Here is a 26,580-nt window from a genome sequence, read left to right as displayed (position 1 = left end):
CGTATTTTCTGAAACACTGCAGAACTGCTTGCTGATTCGTATTTGGCTTATCCTTTGCATCTGCTATTAGGATATCATCCAAGTACGCTTGAACTCCTGGAAGGCCTTGCAGAACATACTCAATCGTTCTTTGAAAAATCGCAGGTGCAGATGCAATTCCAAATGGTAGCCGATTATAGCAGAAGAGGCCCTTGTGAGTGTTTATAACAGCTAATTTACGAGATACTCATCTAGAAGAAATCGGTTGTAGGCATCAGGTAAATCCAAGATGCTGAACAGCTGTCCACCACGAAGTGTAGCAAAAATGTTGTCCACTACGGGTAGAGGATACCTTTCCATTTCACAGAGTGGGTTCAGTGTTACTTTAAAATCTCCACAGATACGAAATGTCCCATCACTTTTTAATACGGGAGCCACCAGGGTGGCCCATTCTGCATAGGAAACAGGCAAAATAATGCCCACGGCCACGAGTCGGTCTAACTCAGCGGAGACCTTGTTTAACAGAGCGAGTGGAACGTTTCTTTATATGCAGCCGTGCGGGTGGCCCCTTGATGAGTCCCACAACCTCCGTGAAAAGGTCAGCATACTGGTCCATCACGGGTGCAGCTCCTTGCTTCTCTAGCTTCACTTGGCTGACTGCAACATGATGTGAAGAAGCGGCGCCCCTTGTATCTAGAGTTTCTGCAATAATTCACGGTCGCAAAGGCTAGGGCCTTCGTAGTTCAACACTACACGAGATTGCAGTCAACTGTCGCAGACTTATAGGAAGCTTGCATTTGCAGAACACTAAGCACTGGTAGCTTTCCAAGGTAACATGAAAGGGTTGACGCAGCCTCACAAAACGGTGGCCACTTATGATGATGGGCTTCGTATATTGCTTTGGGCACCACGCAGACAGGCGAACCGGTGTCTATTATCATCTTCAGTGTAATTCCATTCCACGTGACAAGTCTCTGTATGGGCGGAACCAGACATTAATTACTTTCTACTGACCATATTTGCAATGTGTTGCCGCTGCTGTCTTCAATTTCCGCTGAACAATCCATTATCGCCAAGGTTCGATGGGCGGGAACTATTCAAGAGCATACTCGCGCCAAGTGACCGTGTCGCCCGCATTTGAAACACCGGCGCCTTCACAGGAAGCACGCAATGGCTTGATCCCCTGTCTGCCACAGCAGCTACATTGTCACAATAACATGCTCGGTTCATTCCTTAATATTGTGGGTTCCACTTTCAGCTGAAAGTTCAGCCCACCGACGGTGTCACCTTGCCTGTCCATCTGCTGCAAACCTAGCTCTGTGCTTTCTGCTGCTAGAGCAAGTGCTTCGGTTACCGAAAGAGTCGTCTTCCTTCGCTAGTAGCTCTTGCAAGTTTCTGCAAGCTCTGCAGTTTCTTCAAGTTTTTCAACCGCACTCCGCAAACAATGTGATCCCTGAGCATTAGCTTCAGCATCGAAGAGAAGTTGCAATTATGGGCTATCCTATGAATCTCGACGATAAACACCTGCATAGACTCTCCTTCTTGTTGGCTTCAATGAAAGAACTTGAAGCTTTCCGATATCTTGTTGGGTGATGGATCATAGTGCTCATTCAAGGTAGAAACGACTTTTCCATAGCTTAGCGAGCTTGGTTTTCTAGGTGCTACTCTGCCGCAAACAATCTCAACGGTCCTAGATCCTAACGGCACAACCAACAAGGCCCTCTTCTTGGCATCGTCTGCAACTTCGTTTGCTTCAAAGTAAGCGTAAACTTTTACAAGATACGCGCGCCACTTATCTGTGTTCTCTATAAAATCCAGAAGCTTGAGGGCCATGGCCGTGACTGGGCCGATAGGTGTCTTCGTGTCGTGACTGGTGCCCGGCTGCTGCTGCGTATCTGTGGGTGTTCTCGTCACCACTGTTAAGATGGCTGACGGGCGGAGGCAACGCCCCTCCCGTATTGAATGAGACAGTCGTACCAGCCGAAGAACGCCGGGTTTATTCACACTCGGAAACATAAAGAAAAGGCAAGGGGAGAGGGTAGGAGTGACAGAAAGACTGCATACATGTGCACGAGAATAAATAGCTTGCTTGTCAAGTACATGGGTTACCGCAGAAGTGAAGGCTACAGAAACTAAGCGTGCCTTGTTCACCGCTGCTGGAAGTAGTCCCGCAGTTTTGCTCACATTTTCTTACGTGGGAAATAGAAAACATTACTTTTTTGCTTTTTACAGCACCTAATTTGAAACAATACGTCACATTCACCAGCTAGCTATTGGTATTTTCTTGTATTTTTAGTTTGCTCTTTCAAGTTTTCACACAACCAAGACTGTCGCACGTTTTGCACATTAATCAAATGCAAAATGACACCTGTGTCTTCTGGTGAGTGTTTGCCGCTTGCTGTCCCGCCAATCAACTCCCCTGAGAGGCTGTTGACCAACTTTGGCAACCAAAGACTGTTGAAGCACACAAAGTTTTTCCAGCATCTGTATGGAAACCAATCGAATTCATCTGGGAATCGCAACCACTGGCATGTACAAATGAGTAAGTGAGCTGGCTGCTGCACTGGCTCTACCAACACCAGCGTCCATTGCATGTCCAAGTCCTAACAGATGCCGTACGGCTGCTTCAGAGCTTCGGCCGACGCAGGCTGCAATGCTCGCTGTCCAGAACTTGGTATACAGTAAAACCTCGTTAAACCATACCCGCTTAAACAGTAGTTTCGTTTTAAAAGTAGTAAAGTCAAATCCCCGACTCAGCGGCCATTGAACATAATGTTTTGTATCCGCATAAACCGTACCAGCTTAATGCGTACGTATCGGTTAACACGTAGTGTTTCCACTTTTCGTCGCGCAAACACAGCGGTGCGTCGTTTCCATTGGGCGGCACAGCAGAACAACAAGCCTCAGAGATTGGAACAACGGGCTCCAAGCGCCCTGTGCATTTGCGCATGAAGCCACATCAACATCAACATCATTTCCGCGCCATGCCAGAGTGTTGTGGCGTCGTGCAAACAAGGACTGCATCATGCTGAAGCTCGGCTAAAGAAGAAGCCGGGTGCTTAGCATGGAAGAAAAATTAGGCATCGTTTGTGCTATCAAATGTGACATGAAGAAATCGGCGCTGGCACGCGACAGGGATCTACTGTTGACTACTGTGTGTGGCACTTGGAATGCGAAGAAGCTGCTCGCCAGCGCTGCTGCGACTGCGAAGAGGTGTCCGCTACGAGGTTCGACTTCTTGCCATCGTTGCCTCTGTTGTTGCCGAAGTGTCGACTAGCGCCAGTAATGAGGACAACACGGAAAGCAACAGCACGGGCGATTCAGGCCCGACAGTGGCAGAAGCTGCGCGTTAAGTCAGTCTCACGAATGCAATCGTTGCGACGAGAACAGCACCCCGCAATGAAAAAGGCACCCCGCGACTTCTGCAGCGCTACTACCCGCGTGCACGGAGAACATGCAACACCAATCAGGAATCTGCCATGCGAGTGTTTGCCGTGAAGAGGGAGCTAACTGAAAAACTGGCCTGCAGCTTCAGTAAGTTTGAGGCCGCTGCCGTCACTTTTAGTGCGCTAAGTGAATAAATACTGCATGTCTTTTTCCCATTTCATCGCAATCTCTCTGAGTTCCGTTTCTGACAGGTAAGTGGGTGATATGCTATTTCGGTTAAGCAGTACTACCGTTTAGTACGTACTTTTTCCAAGCTCCGACCAACTACGGTTTAACGAGGTTTCACTGAATATCAGATGTGAATAAACATTGATTCACGCCGAGTTAATTGTATCTGCCCTGACTAAAGAAAAGAGGTTGTGCAAGGTCTGCAAAACCAAAACCGCCAAGTGTGCCCAAACTACGTTGCATACGAATAAAGTCATGTGCAGAAGCTCCGCCCCCGTAGCTTTCGCTTCACAGCCAAGAAAAGTTGTCTGCAAGTATAACGGCATCGCTGGTGCCCATGTTCCTTCCAAAAAGTACTATACAATTCGTATTGTGCACAGAATCAGGTTACACAGGGTTCAGCAACAATAGACATTGGATAGAACTAACGATATCATTCTAGAAACTTCAGATACATGTATTATGATGCGATACTTAGCAAATGGTGTTTGACGAATCCTTGATGACGACAAGAAGCAATCCTTGTACTCGGAGAACTCTCCGGTGGTATCACTTGGTCTTCGGATAGCGTTATCTACTTGGACTTCAGGTCGATGATCGCACCGTATTGATTCAGGAAGTCCATGTCAAGAATTACGTCTCACGAGCATTGTTGGAGGATAAGGAAGGCACAAGTCTTGCTATGAACGGTAATTCTCGCCATGCAGATTCCAGTCCATGTTATCAGGTGTCCTCCAAGTGTCCGGATTTGAGGGATTTCCCATGCAGTCTTAAACCGGGCAGCGAAGTGTCCACTGATGATGGAGTAGTTGGCTCTTGTGTCCACTAAAGCAGTCACTGTGTGGCCGCCAAAAAGCCCGAGGAGGTCGGGGGTTCTTCGCCTTGCATTGCAGTTAAGGCGCGGTGTCGGGTCACGCCTGTGTCACGTTGTTCTATTGATGTTACGCCAGGTCGTCAGGTCCTTAGGTGCCGTTTTTCTGTCTTCGAGGCTTCATACGGGTGGCATAGTGTCGTCGCTATGTAGTCAAGGTGTTTTTGGCATCTTTGGCCTTTCGACAAACAGCAACCTATACTCATTAGTTGCTGCTTTTAGTTTTCCAGATATGGGCTTACGAACTGGCCATGAGCTGGTCCTGTGTATGGTGGGCGCTGCGGCAACAGGCAGTGTCCTGGTGATGGCTGACAGGATGGTCGGAGACTCCATTGTGCAGTGGTGACGTAGTTGGTTATGTCATGTGGTTGTCAGCGATGTCACAGCACGTCGAACATGAAGCCACTAGTCCCATCTCCCAGTATGGGCATCAACGGCAGACGTGGCCCGCTTCTCCGCAATGATAGCAGAATGGGTGGTCGCCGGGAGCACGCCCGACATCTGTCTTCCTTGAGCACTTGCACTAGGCAATGGGTGGGCGAGCTGGCAGACAACGGAATCGCATTGTTATGGGGTCGTGGCGCGGATGTGGAGGGTGACCTTGACAATGGACAACCGCAGCGCAGGTCATCGTTTTCAGTACGGTACATGGCAATTCGGGCTGCACTTCAGAAACTCCCAGTCACCAAAAAAGTTCATCCTTGACCCTGTCGGTGATTGAGGCCACCTGAGGGTGTGACGAAGGGGACATCTTGTGCAGTTCTTTGCACATGATGGCCCTAATGGTCTCTCAAAAGTTGTCGGGGCCCAGTGCTTCAATTTCACACTGTGGCATAAACACTTGGCAGTTACCTTGTCTAGTGCCCATTTCCAGAGTCTTCTGAATCATCGTCACCTCTGTCAGAAATTCTGCTAAGGTCATCGGCGGATTTCGGATCAGTCCGGCAAACAGTTCTTCCTTCCATGCCAACCTGGACATTTCCAGGTTGGCATGCTGGAAAGGATGGGTCAACTTTTCCGTGAAGATGGCGACCATGTCATTAGGCAATTGCATCGGGGCTTCCAGTGAAGTTCGGCCCTCTCTCTTGGAACCATGCTCGTAAAGGCTTCAGGAAATTGCTTCTAAACAGGTCCCACATTGTTAGAGTGATCTCCTGGTTCTCAAACTGAGCCTTCACAGCATCCTCCAGGGAGAAGTAGACATGGCACAGTTTGTCCTCAGACTTCTGGGTGTTGAAGTTTGAAACCAATTAAGATGTCTCGGGCCAGCTTTCTGCATCGTAGGACGAAGCTCCATAGAAGATAGGTGGCTCCCTGGGTTTTTGCAGTACAATGGCTGCATGCAATGCTCGGTCTGTCATGGTGGTAGATGACTTGGCTATGCTCTTCCTGGTCGTCTCCGATAGAAGCCCGTGCTCCAGGGGCCAATTGTGTTGCCTGCAGCTTGCTCGATGGTCCAGCGCAGCATTGTCATCCTCTTCACACTTTCTGTTACGCCGTCAGCTGGACGGGGGCGTCCGGTACATGGACAGAACAGCCCTTCAACCAGATGTCCCGTTGTAGTGACGGTGAAGAACACAGTAGCAAAAACAGTAAATGAGGAACCTAACTCTTTATTGGGCGAACCTATGCCCAGAAAAGCAAGTGGCACTCAAAGCACAACAATAGCGATGAGCACAGTCAGCGATCGTTCAAACATGATCAGCAGGTCAAGTGCGTTGGCTTTTACACACGACTTGTCGAAGGTTCCAGCGTAATCGCTGGTGCTGATGCGCCTTCCAGAAAGTATCACAGAATTTACGACGTGCACGGAATCAGGTTACACAAGGTTCAGTGACAACAAAAAACAGATAGAACCATCGATAACATTCGAGAAACTTCCGGTACATGTAGGTGCATCTTGTGCCGAGCGATAACATTTAACATTCCTCAGTCGGTGAAAAAGCGGTCACCAGAGAGAGATAAATAAAGACACGTGTCAATACATAACATTTAAGAACCTAAGAACAAATCAAAGAAAATTATTGCAGTTTAACATTCCAAAGCAGCTCACAAGCCATAGTAGTGAGTAGCTAAGGATCAATTCTGATTATAGAGTGTTTTTGCAATACTACCAAGAGGGAAATCTGGCGCCACATTCTATGTGAACTTCCTAGTGGGCACTGTGACCACCTAGGGAATTCCCGAATCTAGGAATGCGAGGCTTTCTCTCAAATGTGGCTTGGCCTAAAGCATGACCATGACCATACAGAAAAAGCTTCTTTTTTTTTAGTAATATCTTTATAGAAGGTGTTCATCCACCTTTACTACATATCTCAATAAAGTTTACTCACCCACATTGCATAGGCAAGCGAGAAAAAAGAAAGGCAACAAACTGACACACAGATTGGTGCAGACCTTGTCTTCTGTCCTCCAATTTTAGTGGCACGCTGGTAGTTTTTACATTTCACCTAATTGTGCATCGAAGCACAACTCCTCATGATTCAATAAAAAACTGTTTTCGTGTAACAGCAAAGGAACTTGTCCCGTCAGCGCTTGTCCTGTCTAGTTGCTTCTCGTGCTCGTGTTTCTTCACACCGTTTACTGTCAGTGTGAATCACCAACTAGCCTAGGTAGCCACCTTGCTAAATTAAAGGAACAGCTCCTTTCAGGTGTTGTTTTCAGTAGCAAATCAATCACTGTGACAGATGGAAACATGCTAGCCAAAAATTAAATTAGGCTCTGAAGTTTCACAAACTAAAACCGTGATGTGATTAGGAGGCACATCATAGTGGGGGATTCCTGACTCAACTTTGACCATCTGGACTGCTTCAACGTGCGCCTAAATCAAGGTACATGAGTGTTTGTGCATTTCGACCCCCATCAAAATGCAACAGCCTGAGCAGATGGGATAGAACCTGCAACCTCAAGCTCCCCAGCACGTCTCAGCCACTGGGTTACCGTGACAGGTAAAGGTTAACTTGCTCACAGCAACATTTTTTTTTTTTTGCATTCTCAATTCCTGTGCGTTGTGGCCCATTGGTAAGTCACTAGGGAGTTGTTCTCCTTTGAAACTTTTTTTAAGGTTCGAAGAGACAGGCACCATGTCGCATCTTATCAGAAACAAGAATTTTTTCACGCCGTTGATTTCTAGGAAAGACGTCGCTTGTGCACTGGGAGAAAGCCCTGCACAGCCGCACAGGGAGAATAACTGCCATGAACCACCGGAGACCCGTGCCGCAGCAAACGTGTTAAGGACAGTCTCATGCATCACATCAGAAAATCATCAAGGTGTGCTTTCTTACACCATCTGCCATGACAAAGTGGACCCCCTGGTTGTCCGTGCTCTCCTTGACAAATTTGGAGAATGCCCGTACGTTCTCGGGAAAGAAGATGTCACCGTCACCTTTGACACCTGCATATGAGACACAACATGCAATAAATGGCATGAAAGAGCACTCTTGTGACACACACATTTAAAGTTTTCCCTGGATTCGTGTTTTATGGCAAACAATGAGCGTGCAAAGTCTGTCCGAGAATTTCACGCAGTGAGTCAGCAAAACAGTAGGAGAGGATGTATCAGTGCTGCTCTCTAACTCTCTAATCAAGAGGACCTGATTGTCCTCTAGCACGAGCCAACCTGCTGTATGACAAGGCAGAAGTTTATGCGTGTGCTTTATGTGCAACCCATTTCTAGTCTTCATCAAAAATTAAAAATTAAATTATTGGGTCTCACGAACCAAAAACACAATCTGATTATGAGGCATGCCATAGTGGGGGACTTCAGAAATTTGGACCACCTGTGCTTCTTTAACATTCACCTAAATCTAAGTGGACGGGTGTTTTCGCATTTTGTCCCATAGAATTTCGGCCGCCATGGCTGGGATTCGGTCTTCATCAAAATGTAGATCAACAGACGATGGAACGAAGGACAAATACCAAGCTTCTTGTGAAATTAGGCAAGAATGATGCAGAACTTCATCAAATGTTCCAAAAGGCTTATGGAAAGGGTACCTAAAAGGAAAGTAATGTGCTTAAGTGGGTCCACCATTTTTGGGAAGGACATGAAGACCCCAAGGACAATGTGAGATCACAACACTTCTCTACGCCGTGCAAAGATGAAAGCATCGATCATGCGCGTTCTCTCATGCTAGGTGATCGCCGAATGACTGTTCGTATGATAGCAGAAGCACTTCATTTGGGAAAGTCATCTGCTCAGCAGATTTTGACTGAACATTAGGAAATTATAAAGATTTGCACCAGGATGGTACTACAACTGTTGACTACTGAGCAAAAGTTGCAGTGAAAATAATGTTGCGTCGACTGGAAAATTTCAGACAACCACTATGAACTCTGGCAAGGGTCGTCAACTACAGTGACACTTAAATTTATGAATATGACATCAAGCTGAAGTCGCAGAGCAAGATGTGGAAAAATAAAGATGAGCCAAGGCCAAAAACAAAGGTAACCTTGATCATGCATTTTGAGTATCACGGAATTGTGCATCATAAATTTGTAGCTGAAGGTCAAATTGTCAATGCAGCTTTCTATGTGAAGGTCCTGAAGCAGCTGAGAGGCAGTGCGTGCCGCATATGACCAAATCTGTCGAAAGAGGGGCACTAGATAGTGCCCCACAATTATGTCCCGGCACACTCTACGTTGACAGTATGGGAGCTTTTGGCATGCAATTCCATCACTGTGCTGTAACACCCTCTCTATTTGCCAGACTTGGCCTCCTGTGACTTGTCTTTTCCCCCAAATGCAAATTGGGGCTCGAAGGAGACATTTCAGGGTGTGACAACAGTTCAAAACGAAACAACATCACCACTGAGGTCCTCAACAGTAGAGGACTTTCAAGGGTGCGTCCAGCTATGGAAGAAAAGATGGAAACAGCACACTGCGTCGAACGGGGACTATTTTGAACGTGACCACAGTGGTGTATCTGAAAGTTTGTGAAATAAAATTTTTTTTACAATGACACTGCAGAACCTTTTGGGACAGACCTCGCATAGCACTTTCGTTTACTGTGAGAGCAACTAGATGAACACACCAGCCACTATTGCAGCGTTGGCATCAGGTCAAGGCATGGGGCAGCAAAAGAAAGAGAAAAAGAACTGCATTTGCACCATGTAGTCAGACCTATTCTTGTCGCCCGAAGCCTGCCTTGTGTTATGGCATCCTTGAACATTCACAAGGGTGCGTTGAGATAAGAATAGCATGAGGGGTACCCAGACTATTTTAATTTTCAGTGCAATTTTTATACATATGAGGTGAAAAAATGTCTCTATATAAAGGAATTAACCTTTGTTTTGAGAAACTTAGCACGGATTTCTTGGAAAACATTCTGATTTCACTAAATGTGGAAAAGAGTATTTCATCGATTTGCAGATTTTACAAATTCGAAGGCTCATCACTCTAAAATGAACACACAGTACCCTGCCAAAATTGTTTTCATTAAGTCTATGCTATTAATACTATTGGCTCATGAGAAGTTAAATTTATGTTGCCTATAGTATGTTTTTGAAAAATTGGCAAACTTCGGTTTTTGAGCAACTGCCTCTGACTGACCCCAAAATCAGGGTTTCTTTCTGGGCCATTTTAGTTAACGCGATGAAGCTGAAAAATATTTCTCACAAGTCTTCAAAAAGTTTCTCGCAAACTAAAAAAAAAAAAAGAAGTATGCAACCACACCACGTATTTATTTCGTTATAAAATCCCAAAAATGCCAAGATTGCAAGAATAGCGAAAATTGGAATATTCAAGACATTAAAAAAAATAAACATAGCCAATTTTCATGAACATTTTACAGAATACTCACCCAGGACTGGTAAATCTGGTATGGCACAAACATGTTGCATTATTTTAAGTGATAAAATTGAGCCTATCTTTAGACCCATGTATGATCGTCCCTACCCCAATGCATCTCATTCTAATAATAAAATAAAGATCACACTCACGTTTAATTCTGAACTCATTCTTTGTGTTGCAGTAAAGAAGAGTGACTCAGATTGTGTCGTTGCCTCGTTTTAGCCATGAAATGAGTTGAGCTTGAGTTTTCAGGGCTCCTGCATCCATATTCCTACTATGGTACGCTGAGGTAACAAGCATGTGACGTGCTTACAACAAGTTTTTAAGACTAGTCGGGGGAACCTATTTCTGGAATTGGTCTCTAATTACATATGCTACCTGAAACGCTTCTCATGTGCAAGAACGATAGACAGCGTAATGGGAAGGTGCAATGAATTCACTGCAGTGGATGAGCCAACTTCGTATGTTCTGATGACGACAGTAGCAAAATGGGTCCCGAATATTTTTCATTTTCACTGAAATTTTTTTTATTAGGCATAAAGGTAGTTCCAGAGCTCAGAACTACAACTACTTTTCCAACACACTTTTTTCCCCACACACGAAAAAACCTTAACTGAGACAAGTTGCAAAAATCTCGTTACTGAGTTGGAAAATATTGCAAATTTTAAAGTGCGTGGTATAGAGAACACAGTTTCCTGCATGCTAACACATTTACTCCCCCTCTATATGCCCTCTCACACAGAACTAAAGCAATCTGAATTCAATTAGTCTTAGCACGGCATTTTGCTATGCAGTCAATACTCAACGAGCCTTGCACTGCATTTTTTAAGCTCTCCAGGCCCTGCATAATATGCAAAGAAGAAAAATTCTGCTTAACATAATGTTCTTAAGGTATCAATATGAAAATTTTACTGAAGCATCAGGGAGACATTTCAAGTATTTGAGCCAATTTTCATCAACATCCATGAAGAAATAAGAAAGATGATTTTGTAAGCCATTTCCCTCCTTAGTAGACTTCGATCAATTCAATTTCGGTTAATTTGATTTTTCAGTTAATTCGATCCTGACCGAAGGTCCCAGCCAGTGCCCATGCATTTCTATAGGCCCACACTTTCATTATTTAGATACTACTGAAATTGGCCTCTGCCGGGAAATTTGAACTTGACTAAGCATGCGTGCACATGACCCCTATTATGACCCCAAAGCGACCCCTTCAGTGTAAGGATCTGTCTCGGTGGAGCTTGGGGGACAGTGAATGTGTTGAAGACAGGTCCCCGTTTCATGTCATAAACACATATTTCTGGCCTGCCCTAGGAAGATTTTGAAAGTAATCACAGTAGCTCACAATGTCTAATTGTGGCATTTAACCAATTCTAATGAGAAATTTTTTTTATACCAAGAAGATTGGGCCGAAAATTGCCGGTGCGGTGCAATCGAATGCAACATCAAAACCACATTCGTATGATTTGCCATATAGCACGGCAGCATTGCGGCGAAAATGACTTTAAAAACATGGTGGAGCTAAGCTGACTTTAGAAAGCCGGCTACCATCGTGCAACACACTGTTCCCGCTAAAAAATTTCTACCTTGCTTAGGAGCTTTAATGTCATTTCTACATTAGCTTCCTCACCCTTCCCCTTTTGCAATCATACCCCTCCCTTTCCACCGCAGCGTCTTTGGCACATTTTAATGTGGAATAAACATAGTTTCATTCATTCATTCATTCATTAGCTTTCTTGGTTTTCTACTTTGAACACATGGAAATTGTATGTACATTTCATTCAGGTCGTGTTAGAATCGGGTAAATACTGCCTGGGAATCAGCGGTGAGTCTCAGCATTTTTTTCTGCATCTTATGTATTCAACCCCCCAAGATAATTCAAGCATTTCCATTGGTTCTGTCAGGGTCGAATTAACGGTAGTCAACTGTATCAATTTTGTTGAAGCTGGGAGTGAATAGAGCATCCATGACCCCCTCACCGTAGTGTGGTTCAAAGGTATCTGGAGATCCGGCAAAGAAGTCCTCCAGCTTGAAGTCGTTTGGGCCCTTAAGGGTGAAGCCAAAGCCCTTGGCCTGCCAGCCCTTGCGCCAAAGGACGTACTCCGAGAAACCACCGGGGCCCGCGCAGATGTCGGCGAAGTACAGGAGGTCGTCGGGACCCACCACAGGATCCTGAAATGAGAATTGCCACATTTACTCTATTATCGTGTTCGGCTACGGCATCCGCATTTGCAGACACAAATCCTTTTGGTGATTTTTTCCAGTAGTGACAAAGAAAAAACACGGAAACTAAGCTGTCGGTCAGTCAATTCCTTGACTTACCCAATGCTAGTCCAGTTCACTTCAGACTGCAGAGGATAGCTACACACAATTACTTTACTAAAATCACTACCATGTTTGATGGGATGTTTGTCAAGCCATATTCCATAAGCAATGAAGCAGTAGTCTGTTCCTCTTGACATGTGTTGGCAACAATTACCTAATATATGAGGTCTGGGCCAGTGATTAAAATCTTTTTAAGAAAAAGAAATGTGACATTACTGACCGCACACTAATTACTTTGTAATTATTCAATGAATTACTTTCTAACTACATGAACTCCCCAATATAAGATTCAGAAAGAATCTTCCTGTGATCTATTTCACATTGCTTTCTTTCAAGAGAGTCCACAGCACCCTGGAATAAGATTATGTGACTGACATATTGACAGTGTGTGTTAATTTAAGGTTGAAAGGGATAAGAAGCACCATGGACTGTAATGGCACACCCAATTTTCCATGGCCAGAAATGGAAGATGCAATGCCCTCAATTGTAATGCACACCCCAATTTTCATACTTCAAATTATGCAGAATGCAATCCCCTTGACTTCCCTCAACAGATTTTCAGGGTAAGAGAGAAAAATAGTGACTTGGTCTCACTTGGAAAAAGAAAGTTGATTACATCCAAGCCACAGTGGACCAGCCAGCCATCCCTCGTCACACACCAGCTGTGTCCAATAGTGTCCATTGGTGTCCAATGATAAACTTTCAGCATTTATGAAAGCTTCCAACACCGGCAGTATGCCAAAAAAGGCCTTGGAGATTGGAAGGTGGGATTCGAGATTGGAGCGTGGTATTTTAACGCCACCGACTGCAGTTTAGGTATCATACTTGACTTTATAACGCATATATTTAGTTAGGTTTTTAAGAAAAAGGAAGTGTGCATTAAGACTTGAGTAAACATGATAAATATACGAGAAGAGTCAGGGCAACTGAGGTGCTCCAGATTTGGCTTGCCCTTTTCAAGCACTCCAGTGTGCTCTAGTAGCGCGCCTTAAATTCAGCTGTTTGAAATCGAGCCCTCGGAGCCCATTCGGCTGCTTCTTTCACAGTTCCATGCCCCAGCTCAAAGTGCTTGGAGGCACTCTCGCTTTAGAGCTGGAAGTGCAACCAAGATTGGGCAAACTTCCGGTCACGTGGCAGCTTCAACTTCCGTCTTTGGCGTAGCACCTGCTACGGCGGCATGCATGGCATAAGCTGATCCAAGCATACGCCGAAGTGTGCTTACAAAAGCTTGCGTAAGCATTACCACTATGCTTGTTCCAGATAAGTCATTAAAAAACTCAATCACTCTGATTCCTCCTGTCAGCAGTAGCGTGGACGGACAAATGGATGCGCCCACTCACCCCATCTTCATCCACGGGAGACGTGAACATGAAGTCAAAGGCAGAGTCAATGTTGGCCATCTTCATGGCTGCCCTGCGGAGCAATAAGCAAGCCGGTCAGGATGTTAAAGTAGCCAGACTAAGATACATGGGAAAATTGCAGAAGTCATACATGGTCATGTCTACTCCCCTCTTTTCTTATTCCTTTCTATTTTTTACAGTTGACGTCCGTTAATTCGACGTTGACAGGAATAACGAAATTGATTGAATTATCTGGCGAGTCAAATTAAACAAGATGAAAAAGCTACAGAACACAGCTGATTCATTTGGCAGTAGTCTGATTCTAAGACATTGCAGAATCGAATGCACCCAATTCCTGTGCGTCTAAAGTAGAAAACTACCATAAAAATAACATTAAAGCTTCTAAATAAAGCAGAAATCTAATGCGCACCCAGTTTTTTAGCAAGATAAATGGGCAAAGGTCTAATATGTGTTGCACAATGGCAGGCGGTTTCCTAAAATCAGCTTCGCTGCACCAATTAATATCAGCTTCGCTCGAATACAGCCATGTTATGCGACAAAGCATACGACTATCGCGAACACTGTTTTCGGCTTAGTTGCCCTAGAAAGGAAAAAGCACGCTTTGGAATCAGGTAAGTACCGTAGTGAGACAATAGTGAGCTACCGTTACTGCTTGAAAACCTTACCTAGGGCAAGTGGGAATAGCTGTTTTTGAAGGGAGATAGTGTGTGTTAAACACATTCACTGTCCCCTAAGCTTTGCCTAGGCAGATGCTGCCAGTAAAGGGGTTGCTATTGAGGTCACCAATGGGGTCCAGCACGTGCGTGCTGACTGGTCATATTTGAATTATCCTGCGAAGCCCAATTTTAGGATACAAATAACAAAAATTTGGGCCCACAGAAATGCATGGGCGCTAGCCAGGACCGTCAGTCGGCATCGAATTAACTGGAGTCAAAATAATTAAAATCTAATTTATTTATTTATACTCAATGAAAGTATGACAGTTTTAATCACTGTAGAGTGGTGTGGGGTACTCATTCATGAGGGACACAGAGTACAAGAAGCAAGAAATGGAAAGAAAAACAAGAAGGAACAAAAAATAATTTGCGCAGAAACAATCGGCAATGATTGTCAGCACAAGTGAATAGCTGAACGCTTCATTAGAGGAAAGATGTGCTTGAAAGTGCACATTTGATGCAGTGAGGACAATTAGGTAGCGTTTGTTGTTTCATTCTGTAATTCGGTAGAGAAAGGAGCCGTTCACCAGCGCATCTCTAGCGGTGCCAAAGCACACTCCTACAGCCGCCAACAGGGGAAGGCCCCCACAGCACCTAAACCTTCAGGCACTCGAAAGCTTTTGCGTGACAGCACACACCGGCAGGCCTAGCACATCGAAACTGAGTTCCACCTTTGCATGCTTGTGCATTGCGTATATTCAAACTCCGCAACAGCCATAGTTGCTCAACGAAATTTCATGAGAATGTGATTACTTTGCCGTTGCAAATGACATATCTTGAGATCATAGGTTTGTGAGAACTACGTTTGCTACAAAGGTTATTTTTACCTGATTCTTTTGGCATTTGGCTATTGCATGAGAGCATTGCATGAGAGCACTTGCCCAGAGACATGCGCCTCGATCATTTTTCCTCCATGGTGTGCTATCCTTCAAATTTAATGCCTTGTTTGACAGCATCATCCATAACAATGCCACTGTCAGCAGTGAATACTTCCGACAGCGTGACAAATTGTCATGGTCCCATTAGGAGAAGTGCACTTACAGGGGGCATGGCACAGCGATCTATTAAATGTGGCGATGAAAGGGAATTCAATGCATGCATAGTACAGCACTACACCTCTGCATGATATTTTGAAGGGAATGTTACGATAGTTCAACACAGACAATACCTCGGTATGTCTGGGTTTGATATATGAAAAACAGACTGTATGATAAGAAAATAAAAACAAATAGAAGAAATCATGAAAGAAATGACAAAACAATAAAAAAAGTTATAAAGCATGCTGCACTGCTATCATGAACACATTCAGCTCTTTCTCTACACTCATATAGTGCCCTTCCATACCTACTCACAATGACGACATGGGGCAACATACCTGTTCAGAAAGATTCCACCACGAATAGTTTCAAAAGGATTTGACCGTGTTCTCGCTCGCCGCAATTCCTCTGGTTCTAGCCTATCAAACACACTCTGAAATGAAAATAGAAGGTAGAAGACAAAATACACTTCAACTACAACTACAGTAGAACCTCGTTCATACATTTTAGAAAAAAAAACACGAGAAAAACGTACTAACCGGGAAACCGTACGATCTGAACTAACAAAAAAAAAATGCCACAGGTGTAGGTGTGAGTGAAAGGACGCGAGGGCAGCTGACGATCGCGGCTCAATCTCGCGCGCCATCTTTCGTTGCGTAAGAGGCCCGCGGGGGGGGTAGGGACAGCAGCGTTTTACTCTGACAGCAACTGTGTATTGCACATCCACAGCCGAGGGGCACCAATGATCGCAGCTCGATTTCCCGCGAACAAGGGAGGAAAGCGGGAAGGAAACACTCGTCTTCCGTCGCACTCATGGCACCGGAGAGCGGGGAGGGAGGGGGGCGTGGAGTTTTGCTCTAGCAGCAACTGCGCATTACGCGACCGCGGCGTGCCCCATCTTCAAAGCGATCTGCATCGGGGGCTAAGTCGATGGTGGCTCATACTGTTGTGTGTGCTGCGATCTGGCTGCTCAGTTTGCATTGAAGTGAACGTTTGCAAGTTTATACGGCCGATAAAACTACTATCTATCCTTGCTTTGTGTAGCTGGCATTTGCTATTGCAATTGATTGTTCGCATTTCAGGCGAAACTGACTTTTTTAGAGGTGGCCATAGAAAAAAAGGATTGCTAGAAATGTTAGCCGTATAATGAATGCACCCCCCAAATTTGCACATATTCTTCGGAAAAGAAAGTGCGTTCACAATGCGAGTAAATACAGCAAGTGATTTTATTCCATAAGTGGCCTAAAAGGGTGTGCCGTATTCTCAGATCATCACTTTCGGGGATACTTTCAATTTTGTGCGACTTGCGCAAGATGCATCGGCAAGCAACAACATTCTTGGCACAGTGCAAAGCATGCTAACCTTCGCGTGACCAGCACAAGACGATCGGCGTCTACAACTGACGCCATTCTAGGCACACGGCCCAACACACTATCATATCACAGTGTGGAAATGCTGCCACTCATCGATGCCTTCAGCGCCAGTCATGTGAAATATAGTGAAACATTAAAGTGCCTTCAAAGGTGAACATCCAAGAATACGGCCCAAGTTTGTCAACACTTTGCTGCGGGCTCTTGTCTTTGGCCTAGAGCTTCCTTGGCCGTGATATTCTAGCAATGCCTTTTGTGTTATTCTTTTTCACACTTTTTGTGCTTCGTCAGCAGTCAGAGCAACATTCTCCTCACTATATTAACAGGATCAACAGGCCATCGAGTGAGAAGCATTTGCTACAAAATTACATAACAAGCGGGGAAAGGTATCACTGCTGCTGGCCACGTGTTCCTTAATCTATACACGCACACATCTTCTCCGTTCACAGTACGAGCACCTATGGCTATATGCCTAATAAGTTTACTGGCAGGTTTTTAGAGTTTTAGATGGACCCCCCCCTCTTATGACAGATTTAAATGTCCCCTCGACTTTCAGAATTTTTATCTCACCACCTGCCTTTTCACTATTTTTCCAAAACACTGATGGCTTTCATCAGCTTCTCGGTGCATGACGCATGTGCGCACTTATATTTATGGAATGCGTACGAAGTCCCATTAACAGCCTCACATACAAAACTTGTATTGCAGGCAAAATGAGAGCTTAAATCGCTACAACGACATCAGAAACAGCTCTGAATCGCTGCCATATGTTTATTAGGCATCTAGGTTCATGTACTGTGACTGGAGACAGCGTGTGGGCACTTGTATAAAGCAACAAGTACTAAGTCCCGTGACAGTGGCCTTTTTTTCCCTTCTTGGTGTGCTCCACCGCAATAATGCGCGTACGCTTCACCACATAACACGGCTGTACTGCGGCAAAAGTGACCAGTCATGTTTGAATTATCCGGCAAAGGTCAAAGGCCAAATCAAGAAACAGCTCTGAATGGCAGCCAGTTTGCTTATTAGGCATCTAGGCCTTTGTACTGTGACCGGAGATTGCGTGTGTCCCCTGTATAAAGGAACAAGTACTATGTTTCGTGACAGTGGCCCCTTTTTCCAATCTTGGTATGCTCCACCGCAATAATTTGCATAAGCTTCACCACATAACACGGCTGCATTGTGGCGAAGGTGACCAGTCATGTTCAAATTATCCGGCAAAGGTCAATTTTGAAGTTGAAATAACGGAATTGAATTAACGGAAGTCTACTACATGTACTATCCGCCAAATACAAAATTGTCTCCTGACATGCATAGTCTCTACCAACAGAGAAATAAATGCGATACTACATTAAATGTTGGCCATAATATGCACTCTGAGGCTTCTTTTTTTCTAAAGTGCTGAAAAAATTCCGGCTCTCTCGCATAACTATGTGACAGCACAAAGGCAATACCAAAGAAGCATATCGAAAATTTGACAGGAAACACAGTAGCAGATATGGCAGCTGTGTATACGGTTCATTTGGCTTTCTTTGATGCATAAGTACGCATTTGTACACTCATCTGCTCTCAGAAAAACTGGCACCATGATGCCAAGTCTTGCTCATTGTCCCGTGAGATTTGTGTGTAGCGCATCACCTCCTAAGGAAGCGCCGTCACTTTGTTGGGAACTTGCTGGAGCAGCCCAGCCGTATGCATGGACACGCCCAGTGCTGAATTTCGTGAAAGCGAAATCTTGATGAGCCAATGCACAGATGACAGGCTGCTTTCACTTTTGCAAGTGATGTGCATTTGAAGCATCCCCATCAGTCCCCCTTAAGGAGGCAGCAAACGGCGGCGCGTTTAAGTTTTTCGCAAATTAACGGCAGGTAGTAGGTCTACAATTGCATTATGCAGTGCACTACAGGCGCTGCCGAGCAGATAGCCGAAGATGTTTATCACGATAAGATTAGCGGCGATAAGTCACACAGGCACACCCATTGGTGGTTCTTTGACGAGGCCACCACCCCACCTCCGTGCATTTCCAATGCTTAACTGTATAGGCATCGCCGCACTTGTGCTGAAGCGGGAATGATTGGTCGACCAGTCTCTGTACTTTCCAAAAAGGCGTAAGCGCTTTCGTGGCACAGCATGGCATTCGCGAAATCGCCATTGAGGCAGCGCAGTTAACCTTCACGGGACAAAGGTGATTGTGGTATGCACTGACTAGCAGTCATACGACGAGCCACTACCGCTTAAGGGGGGGACGTGGCTTTGAAAATCAACTTCCTTATTTCTTCATGAATTTTGATGAAAATTGGCACAAATGTTTAAAATGTCTCCCTGATGCTTCCACAAAAGTTCCAGAGTGATATCTTGAGAACATTTTATTGAATTTTATTGAGTAGAATTTTTCTCCCTCAACCTTACCGGAGAGCCTGGGGAACTTAAAAAAAGTGATAGAAGGCTTGTTAAGTATTGACTGCATAGCTAAATGCGTGCTGAAGGTCGTGACATTCATGCTTTTTTTTCCCAACACAATTTTTTTGAAGTGGTACTTTTTATGTAACCTTCACATCAAGCACACTTTCGGGGTAGATGAACAGCCATATCGTAAACTTACAAAGAGTCAAGATAAGAAAGCGAGAATGTCACAACCTGCACTGTAGCTCAAGGAACGTGACACAAAAAGAACAGAGTAAATATATGATAAACGGTAACAAAGAAATCAGCTTCAGAAATTGAACAGAAAGGCAAAAGAAGTTTTGAGAAAACAGCTCTCAAAGTTTCAACTTCTCTTCAGTTCTCTAAAAGGCACCAAATTTGTAGTGTTTGGGGTGTTTTGTGATGTGGGGCTTATTGTACATGTGGCCTCTGGTCTGGTGAGCTTCCCCCCATTCTCTTCTTTTAATATGGCGTTCTTTGCTGCTGCTGCTCTAAATAGAGCATGGTGCCTGGGTTTCAAACCAAGTGATGTGCAGAACTTTGTATGGGCATGAATATAGTTCCAGTGTTGTACCTGCAGGCTGCCTGATTGATAGCAGTCTCCGGTACAATCAGTGAGGCATTTTTTTTTCTTTTGGTAGAACTGACGGTGTTACTGAATGAAGGCTCTGAGTGTAAGCAGCCTCCCAAGTCATCTTTACTCGACAATGGCTGTAGAACTTAGGATCAGAGAGCCAGTGATAGATATGCAGCTGCTAGGTGCTTTCCAGCATTGTAATTTTGTATGATGCCTCGATCACGTCTGCAGTCAGGTGTCTGTGCCAGCCCGAGGAGCCTAGTGAACAGAGCTCATGATGAGGTTCTATTCATGAAGAGGTGGTATGATACATGTTGTTACAAGCTATCGTAACAATACGATAATAGAATGAATGTGAATATGCTTGGTTGCGAGTCCGAGGTGCTGATGTGCGAAATGCCTACCCGCAGATACAAAGAGCCGACGCTCGATGTGCTTAGTCGCGCAGTTTGAGGTGCCAAAGCGCGAAGTACCTAGCCGTGCAGTCCGAGGTGCCGACGTGCAAAATTCCTAGCCACGGGCTCGAGGAATCGACACTCGATGCGCTTATTCACGCACGAAATGCCTAGACGCGGGCTCGACAAGTTGATGCTTGATGTACTTCGTCACGCAGTCGGAGGCGCTGATGCACAAAATGCTTAGGTGAGGGTCTAAGAAGTCCGCGCGCGAAGTGCATGATCACTGAGTCGGAGACTCCCTATACGCGAAATGTTTAGCCATATGTCCGAGGATTGTGTGCGCAATGCGTTTGGCCACAAATTCCGAAACAGCGAGTGCTGAAAGGCTTTGATGCATTTCCAAGGATTCCGCGCGTAAATCTTGGTCGCGAAGTCCGCGTTGCCGATGTTCCGAATGCTTAGCCGCAAGTCTGAGACGTCCACAAGCATAGGGATCAATATGGCGGCGCTTGGTCGCGCCATTCCGGAGATATTGTGGCTTGAAAAACCCTGTGCTTTTTTAATTTCTGCTAGTTTATCGCCACCTTGGCTGAAAAAAACGAATTTTTTAGAGCACTTCTACGTGGTTTACAGGGATGATATTTGGGAGTCAGATGGAAAGAGAGTTATAGAAGCTGAAAATGTGATTTTCAAAAAACTGATTTTTTTTACATTTTTCGCGATGCGAAAGCTGCGTCCCCCCTTAGGCAGTCAGCTAATACATTAAGCTCTATAAAAACAGTGTCGGAGATCCACCACAACATTTTAAACACCCGCACATTTTTAACGGGCATGTATTAAAGACGAGCGCAATACCGTATTTACTCGCATAATGATCGCACTTTTTGTCAGAAAAAATTGACGCAAATTCAGGGGTGCGATCATTACGCGAGTTAAATTTCCCGCGAAAAAAAAAAAAATTTTTTTTTTCGTCCCCCGTTTGCTGCGGGATGCGGGTGCGGGACACCAAAACAAAAATGACGGCCGGCTGAGCAAGCCGAAAACGCCGAACGCGATTTTTTTTTTCTTCTCGTGAGTACATTACATGCATTGAAACAGTTTTTTCCGTATCAGTAATGAATAATATCGTTAATATCGGAAAGTTTGCGGCAATAACGTAGCCATGTCCGCTTTGAGGGGGCAGAAACAGATGGGCGTGCTTAGCTGCCAGTGACATAGAAACACATGGCGGGCATGCTGCGGAAACTGCGGCATCTTTCTTCACTACTATCCTAATACCGCACGTTTGCGCTAAGGGTGGGTGAATATCTTAGCTGTGTTACAAGCGTTGGCGTATGAATAAGGTACACTTTTAACGTATCAGTGTAAACGAGGCTACTATCGTTGCCGCTTGCGATTTGTTGCTTGCCCACGAGTGCAGATGAGAAGAATCGAAAGGCGCCTTTTCTGTTGTTGACCACAACCATTATAAAGCCTACACATAATAAAGGAAAGTTTGATTGTACCTCTTTTTGTCATGGAAGTGCGGAAAGTGATGAAAGTAATGAAATGAGGCATTTACTCAAGAGTGTTTGGTGCGTGCAGACCGCCTGGTTCGTCTTGAATAGTCATTCGCGTAGCAATCAACAGATGGTAAGCGCAATCATTATTAGCTAGACTTGGCACACGACATATCGCTGCGGCAAGTTCGAGGTGCGATCATTACGCGGGAAATAAAAAAAATCGAATTTTGACGACAAAATTCAGGGGTGCGATCATTACGCGAGTGCGATCATTATGCGAGTAAATACGGTATTACCAGTGTAAGATTAGACAAGAGACAGAGAGCAAACAGAATGCCCTTATTTAGGACGTCTTACCGAGAGCGAAACCAGTTTTTGTGGCATCTACGTGTCACATTCGATTTTGCGCTGGTAACATGTATCAGGTATTAAGGAGAGACAGAGGTGCAGTGAACTCAAGCACAGTATTACCTTGCAGTCGAGGACTTCTTTGAGCACCTCCTCGTCACAGAAGCAGGTCTCATCATCAATTGTGAGCTTTTTCTGTCAAAAGAAGAGAAAAGCAAGAAAAAGACAAGGTCATCACTTGGGCAGTTGCGTGCAACATTTAAACCTTGGCCATTCAATGGCATGCGACCTGCAAAGTGGAACACGTCTCCCTTAACAATGACACAGAGACAGTGCACAATACAGTGGTATCTGGATGACTGAAACATCCTGAGAATGTGAAAATGTGCTCCAATTATCAGGAGTTTCATTTACTGAGGCCATATGGTATACAGTAGAACCTACTTGCCGTGTTTCTCATGTGACTGAGGAAAAGAATGCTTTATCAAGGCCAAGGCAACATCTGATAACTTGAAGCAGTGCTAAAGATGACTCGGGAAGATACCGTATTTACTCGCATAATGATCACACTTTTTTGTCAGAAAAATTGACGCAAAATCAGGGGTGCGATCATTACGTGAGTTAAATTTCCCGCGAAAAGAAGAAAACAAATTTTTTGCCCCGCTTTTGCTGCGGGACACCAAAACAAAAATGGCGCCCGACAGAGCAAGCCGAACGCGATTTTTTTTTTCTTTCCTGAGTACATTACGTGCATTGAAACAGTTTCTTCCATATCAGTAATGAATAATATCGTTAATATCGGCAAGTTTGCGGCAATAACGCAGCCATGTCCACTTTGAGGGGTCAGAAACAGATGGGCGTGCTTAGTTGCCAGTGACATAGAAACACATTGCCGGCATGCTGTGGAAACTGCGGCATCTGCCTTCACTACTGTCCTAATACGGCACGTTTCCGCTAAGGGTGGGTGAATATCTTAGCTGTGTTACAAGCGTCGGCGTATGAATAGGGTACACCTTTAACGTATCAGTGTAAACGTGGCTACTATCATTGCCACTCGCGATTTGTTGCGTGCCCACGAGTGCAGATGAGAAGAATCGAAAGGCGCCTTTGTTGTTGTTGTTGTTGTTGACCACAACCATTATAAAGCCTACACATATTAAAGGCAAGTTTGGTTGCAGCTTTTTTTTAGTCATGGAAGTGCGGAAAGTAATGAAACGAGGCATCTACTTAAGAATGTTTGGTGTGTGCAGAGCGCTTGGTTTGTCTTGGAGAGTCGTTCGCGTAGCATTCAACAGATGGTAAGCGCGATCAATATTAGCTATACTTGGCACATGACATATCACTGTGAAAAGTTCGGGGTGCGATCACTACACAGCAAATAAAAAAATCTAATTTCGACGACAAAATTCAGGAGTGCGATCATTACGGAAGTGCGATCATTATGCGAGTAAATACGGTAGTCTCACACAAGACTAATTTGAAATTGAACAGACACCAACAAAATATTGAAAACTTCCTAAATAAAGCTTGTTATTGCTACCTGACAATTAGGTTACCCAATATTGAACACCTTTTTGGAGCAGTTGCAGCTGTGAATCCCACTAAATGAGGCTTGTGATTTCTATCTAACACTTGAGTCAAAGCTTAGATACAGTCAAACTCACCTAGATTAATACAGGTGTTAACAAAATATTGGATATAACAATGGGCAGCCAATGCACCATCAACTTTTGTACATTTTTTATGGCAAAATAAGCTGCTCTCTACAATGCTCCCATGACGTGTTACTGGTTATAACAATTAAATCTGGCTACTGGGTGCGTGTGCCAAGAGAAAAAAGAATGCAAATCTTTGAAGAAAAAAAGAAAAGGAAATGTGAGCCACCACACTCGCCTGTGTGCTGCACACCTTCGCCACACCCGCCTTTGCACCGCACATCCCACATGACATGCCCTGTTGCATCACCAGCCTTATGTATCTCTCTCCCTGCTGCTTTCGACCCCTTCAACATCTCGACTTGTGCATCGGAAGGGTGGAAGAGAGATGGGAGAGGGGCACTTGAGGCCAGCGATGCGTAAGGTATCGTAGACACCTCGGCATCCACAGACAACAGTTTTCTTGCCACTGTGCGAAGACAGAATCAACGGCACTGTGGCAAGAACGCTCAGACTCATAGACGCCGATGATCCGGCGCCAGTCACGCATAAATTTCACGAAAATGATCATCCGAGATGCAGCACCTGTTCAACTAGAAATGCCAAAAGTTTGTCCAACTCATCACTTATCTAGCCCCGTCTTCATTGGCACGCTCGTTTCATTTCAAGCAGGACTTTACAAGTCAGTAAGTGGCCCTCACCTTTCCTTCCGAGACCCACTCCCTCAGAACTTTGATGTCTGGCGGCTCTTCTTCACATTCGGGAATCCAATCCAGCCGCTCCTTCACATCAACCTGCATCAGAAGCACAAAAGTATACGTAAGACGAAGGAAGAGTTTTTTTACTGGATAAGTAAAGAGGTGCTGAAAACAAACAAGGCAAAAACAAGCATTTCCTCTGGTTGTGAGCAGCAAGAACCCACAACTAGAGAATCTTGAAACACGGATGCAGTAATAATTTGGCTAATATGAGTTACTTACTAATGCTCCAAAATGCCCAAAGCTGTGGCACCAGTAGTGAGTGACTAATTTGCAAAAAACAACGCTGCAAGTTGGCAGCGCTGCAATGCTCCGTTCCAACAGGAAAACCCTCGCCCACAAACCAATTTCTGGACTTCTTTTAAGAAGATAGAGCAATACCATCTGGCCTCCATAAGTGGATTCTGCTTATCGTTGACCCTGAAGCGTGCAACTAAAATATGCTGACGCTGTCCAGTAAGAAAGCCACAATATTGACAGGACCAGGCCTACCAACCTCAGAATTCTAAAAGCATGACAGTGGCAGCCAGGAAATAATAAAATTTGGCTAAATATGCTACAAAATTGTTTATTATTCAATATGTTGAGTGTTTATTAAAGATTTGCAGATTCGTTGTGTAGGAATGCTGTGAACAGCCACTCTGCTCTACATAGTCGCAGCAACAATGATCTGCTGCGCAGAAAGGCAAAATTTTTAATGACGTTTATTTGTGCAATATTCAGGTAACGGCTGTCGAAAATTCGATTGCTGTTGAACATTGGTGGTATGTTGATATCGCTGCCACACTGGTACGTGCCTATAATCAATGGGTCCAAAAAATTGGCTCAGAAAAATCACTCCCGTGACTGGTTCTGCTTTAAACTGTATGCAAATTAAAAAATCTAAATGTTTATGTAAGTACAATAATCGTAAATCAGCGCTAAAAAACTGGACATCTTACGATAAAATTGTATAAGAGTTGGCAGGTATGAAGGACATATTGAGCAATAACAGACATGCCGAATAGCATTTGGTGGTACCCGATGCATATAACCCAGCTCTATGCACCATCACACGCATTCTGAAGACCGCATGAGCTCTTACATTGCTATAGCACACCTTTGCCAAGCCAGGCCAGAAGCTGGACATTGCACCTAATATGAACAGTGGATTTGTTGATGTGACATCGCAGCATGCGCTACAGAAAACCATTTCCACCACCCTATAGGTTAAGTGTTATGCCATTGCTGTTGAGAGTTTCAGCGCTGGTTTCCCAGAGAGAAGAGAAAAGGGGGGAGGCTGCTTCAAAGGGTAACTCAGGAGCCAGCTTGTTGCTGAAGACAGACGTGGCAGAGTTAGATGTGCAATAGAATCCAACTTAGAGAAAAATACCTGCAGAAAAGCTCCTTTATATTTAATAAAATAAAGCATGTCGTCTTTTTTTTCTTTTTTTTCAAGCAGGAATTTTCACTTGTCAAAACAAGGATTTGCAGGGCAGCCAACTCGGAGCGTCCACTGTTTTAAGAATTGTTTCAATCAATTGACCACCTGAGGTTCGTTAGCGTTTACCCAAAGCATGGTACACAAACATTTTTGCATTCCATCTCTCTACCTGAATGCAGCCACTGTGGCTGGGAATCAAAACCCCAAACTTGCGTTCAGCAAAACACCGTGGCCACTAAGTTAAATAGGTAAGTGTTGTAAAACCATTTCAACCATAGCCACTAAGTTAAAGAGGTCACTGTTGTAAATCTATTTCAACCAGAGGTAACGTGCCCACTTTTCCAATGACGAATGTGAAGAGATAACAGCCTGCAAGATGCTACTGAACAGCGACAACACAGCCTGAAATGTGAAAAATGTAAGCAGAAGAATGCGCT

At 44.6% G+C, this 26,580-nt stretch overlaps 1 protein-coding gene across 2 annotated transcripts in view; it reads right to left on the bottom strand.

Annotated features, from left to right (window-relative positions):
- The window catches only part of Cmtr1 (Cap methyltransferase 1), a 93,261-nt gene that overhangs the window by 43,496 nt on the left and 23,185 nt on the right, over nucleotides 1-26,580 (bottom strand). For both annotated transcript variants that reach the window (XM_050181306.3, XM_050181307.3), the window contains 6 exons: nucleotides 24,664-24,756; nucleotides 22,431-22,502; nucleotides 16,030-16,124; nucleotides 13,918-13,990; nucleotides 12,232-12,424; nucleotides 7,750-7,859 (listed from right to left, as the gene is read on the bottom strand). In XM_050181306.3, coding sequence (XP_050037263.2) covers nucleotides 7,750-7,859; nucleotides 12,232-12,424; nucleotides 13,918-13,990; nucleotides 16,030-16,124; nucleotides 22,431-22,502; nucleotides 24,664-24,756 — 636 coding nt within the window. The remainder of the gene's footprint in view (nucleotides 1-7,749; nucleotides 7,860-12,231; nucleotides 12,425-13,917; nucleotides 13,991-16,029; nucleotides 16,125-22,430; nucleotides 22,503-24,663; nucleotides 24,757-26,580) is intronic.

Source organism: Dermacentor andersoni, chromosome 7, assembly GCF_023375885.2.
Source record: "Dermacentor andersoni chromosome 7, qqDerAnde1_hic_scaffold, whole genome shotgun sequence".
NCBI lineage: Eukaryota > Metazoa > Arthropoda > Arachnida > Ixodida > Ixodidae > Dermacentor > Dermacentor andersoni.
Note: the sequence above shows the minus strand (reverse complement) of the source record. Positions and strands in the feature narration are given on the sequence as shown.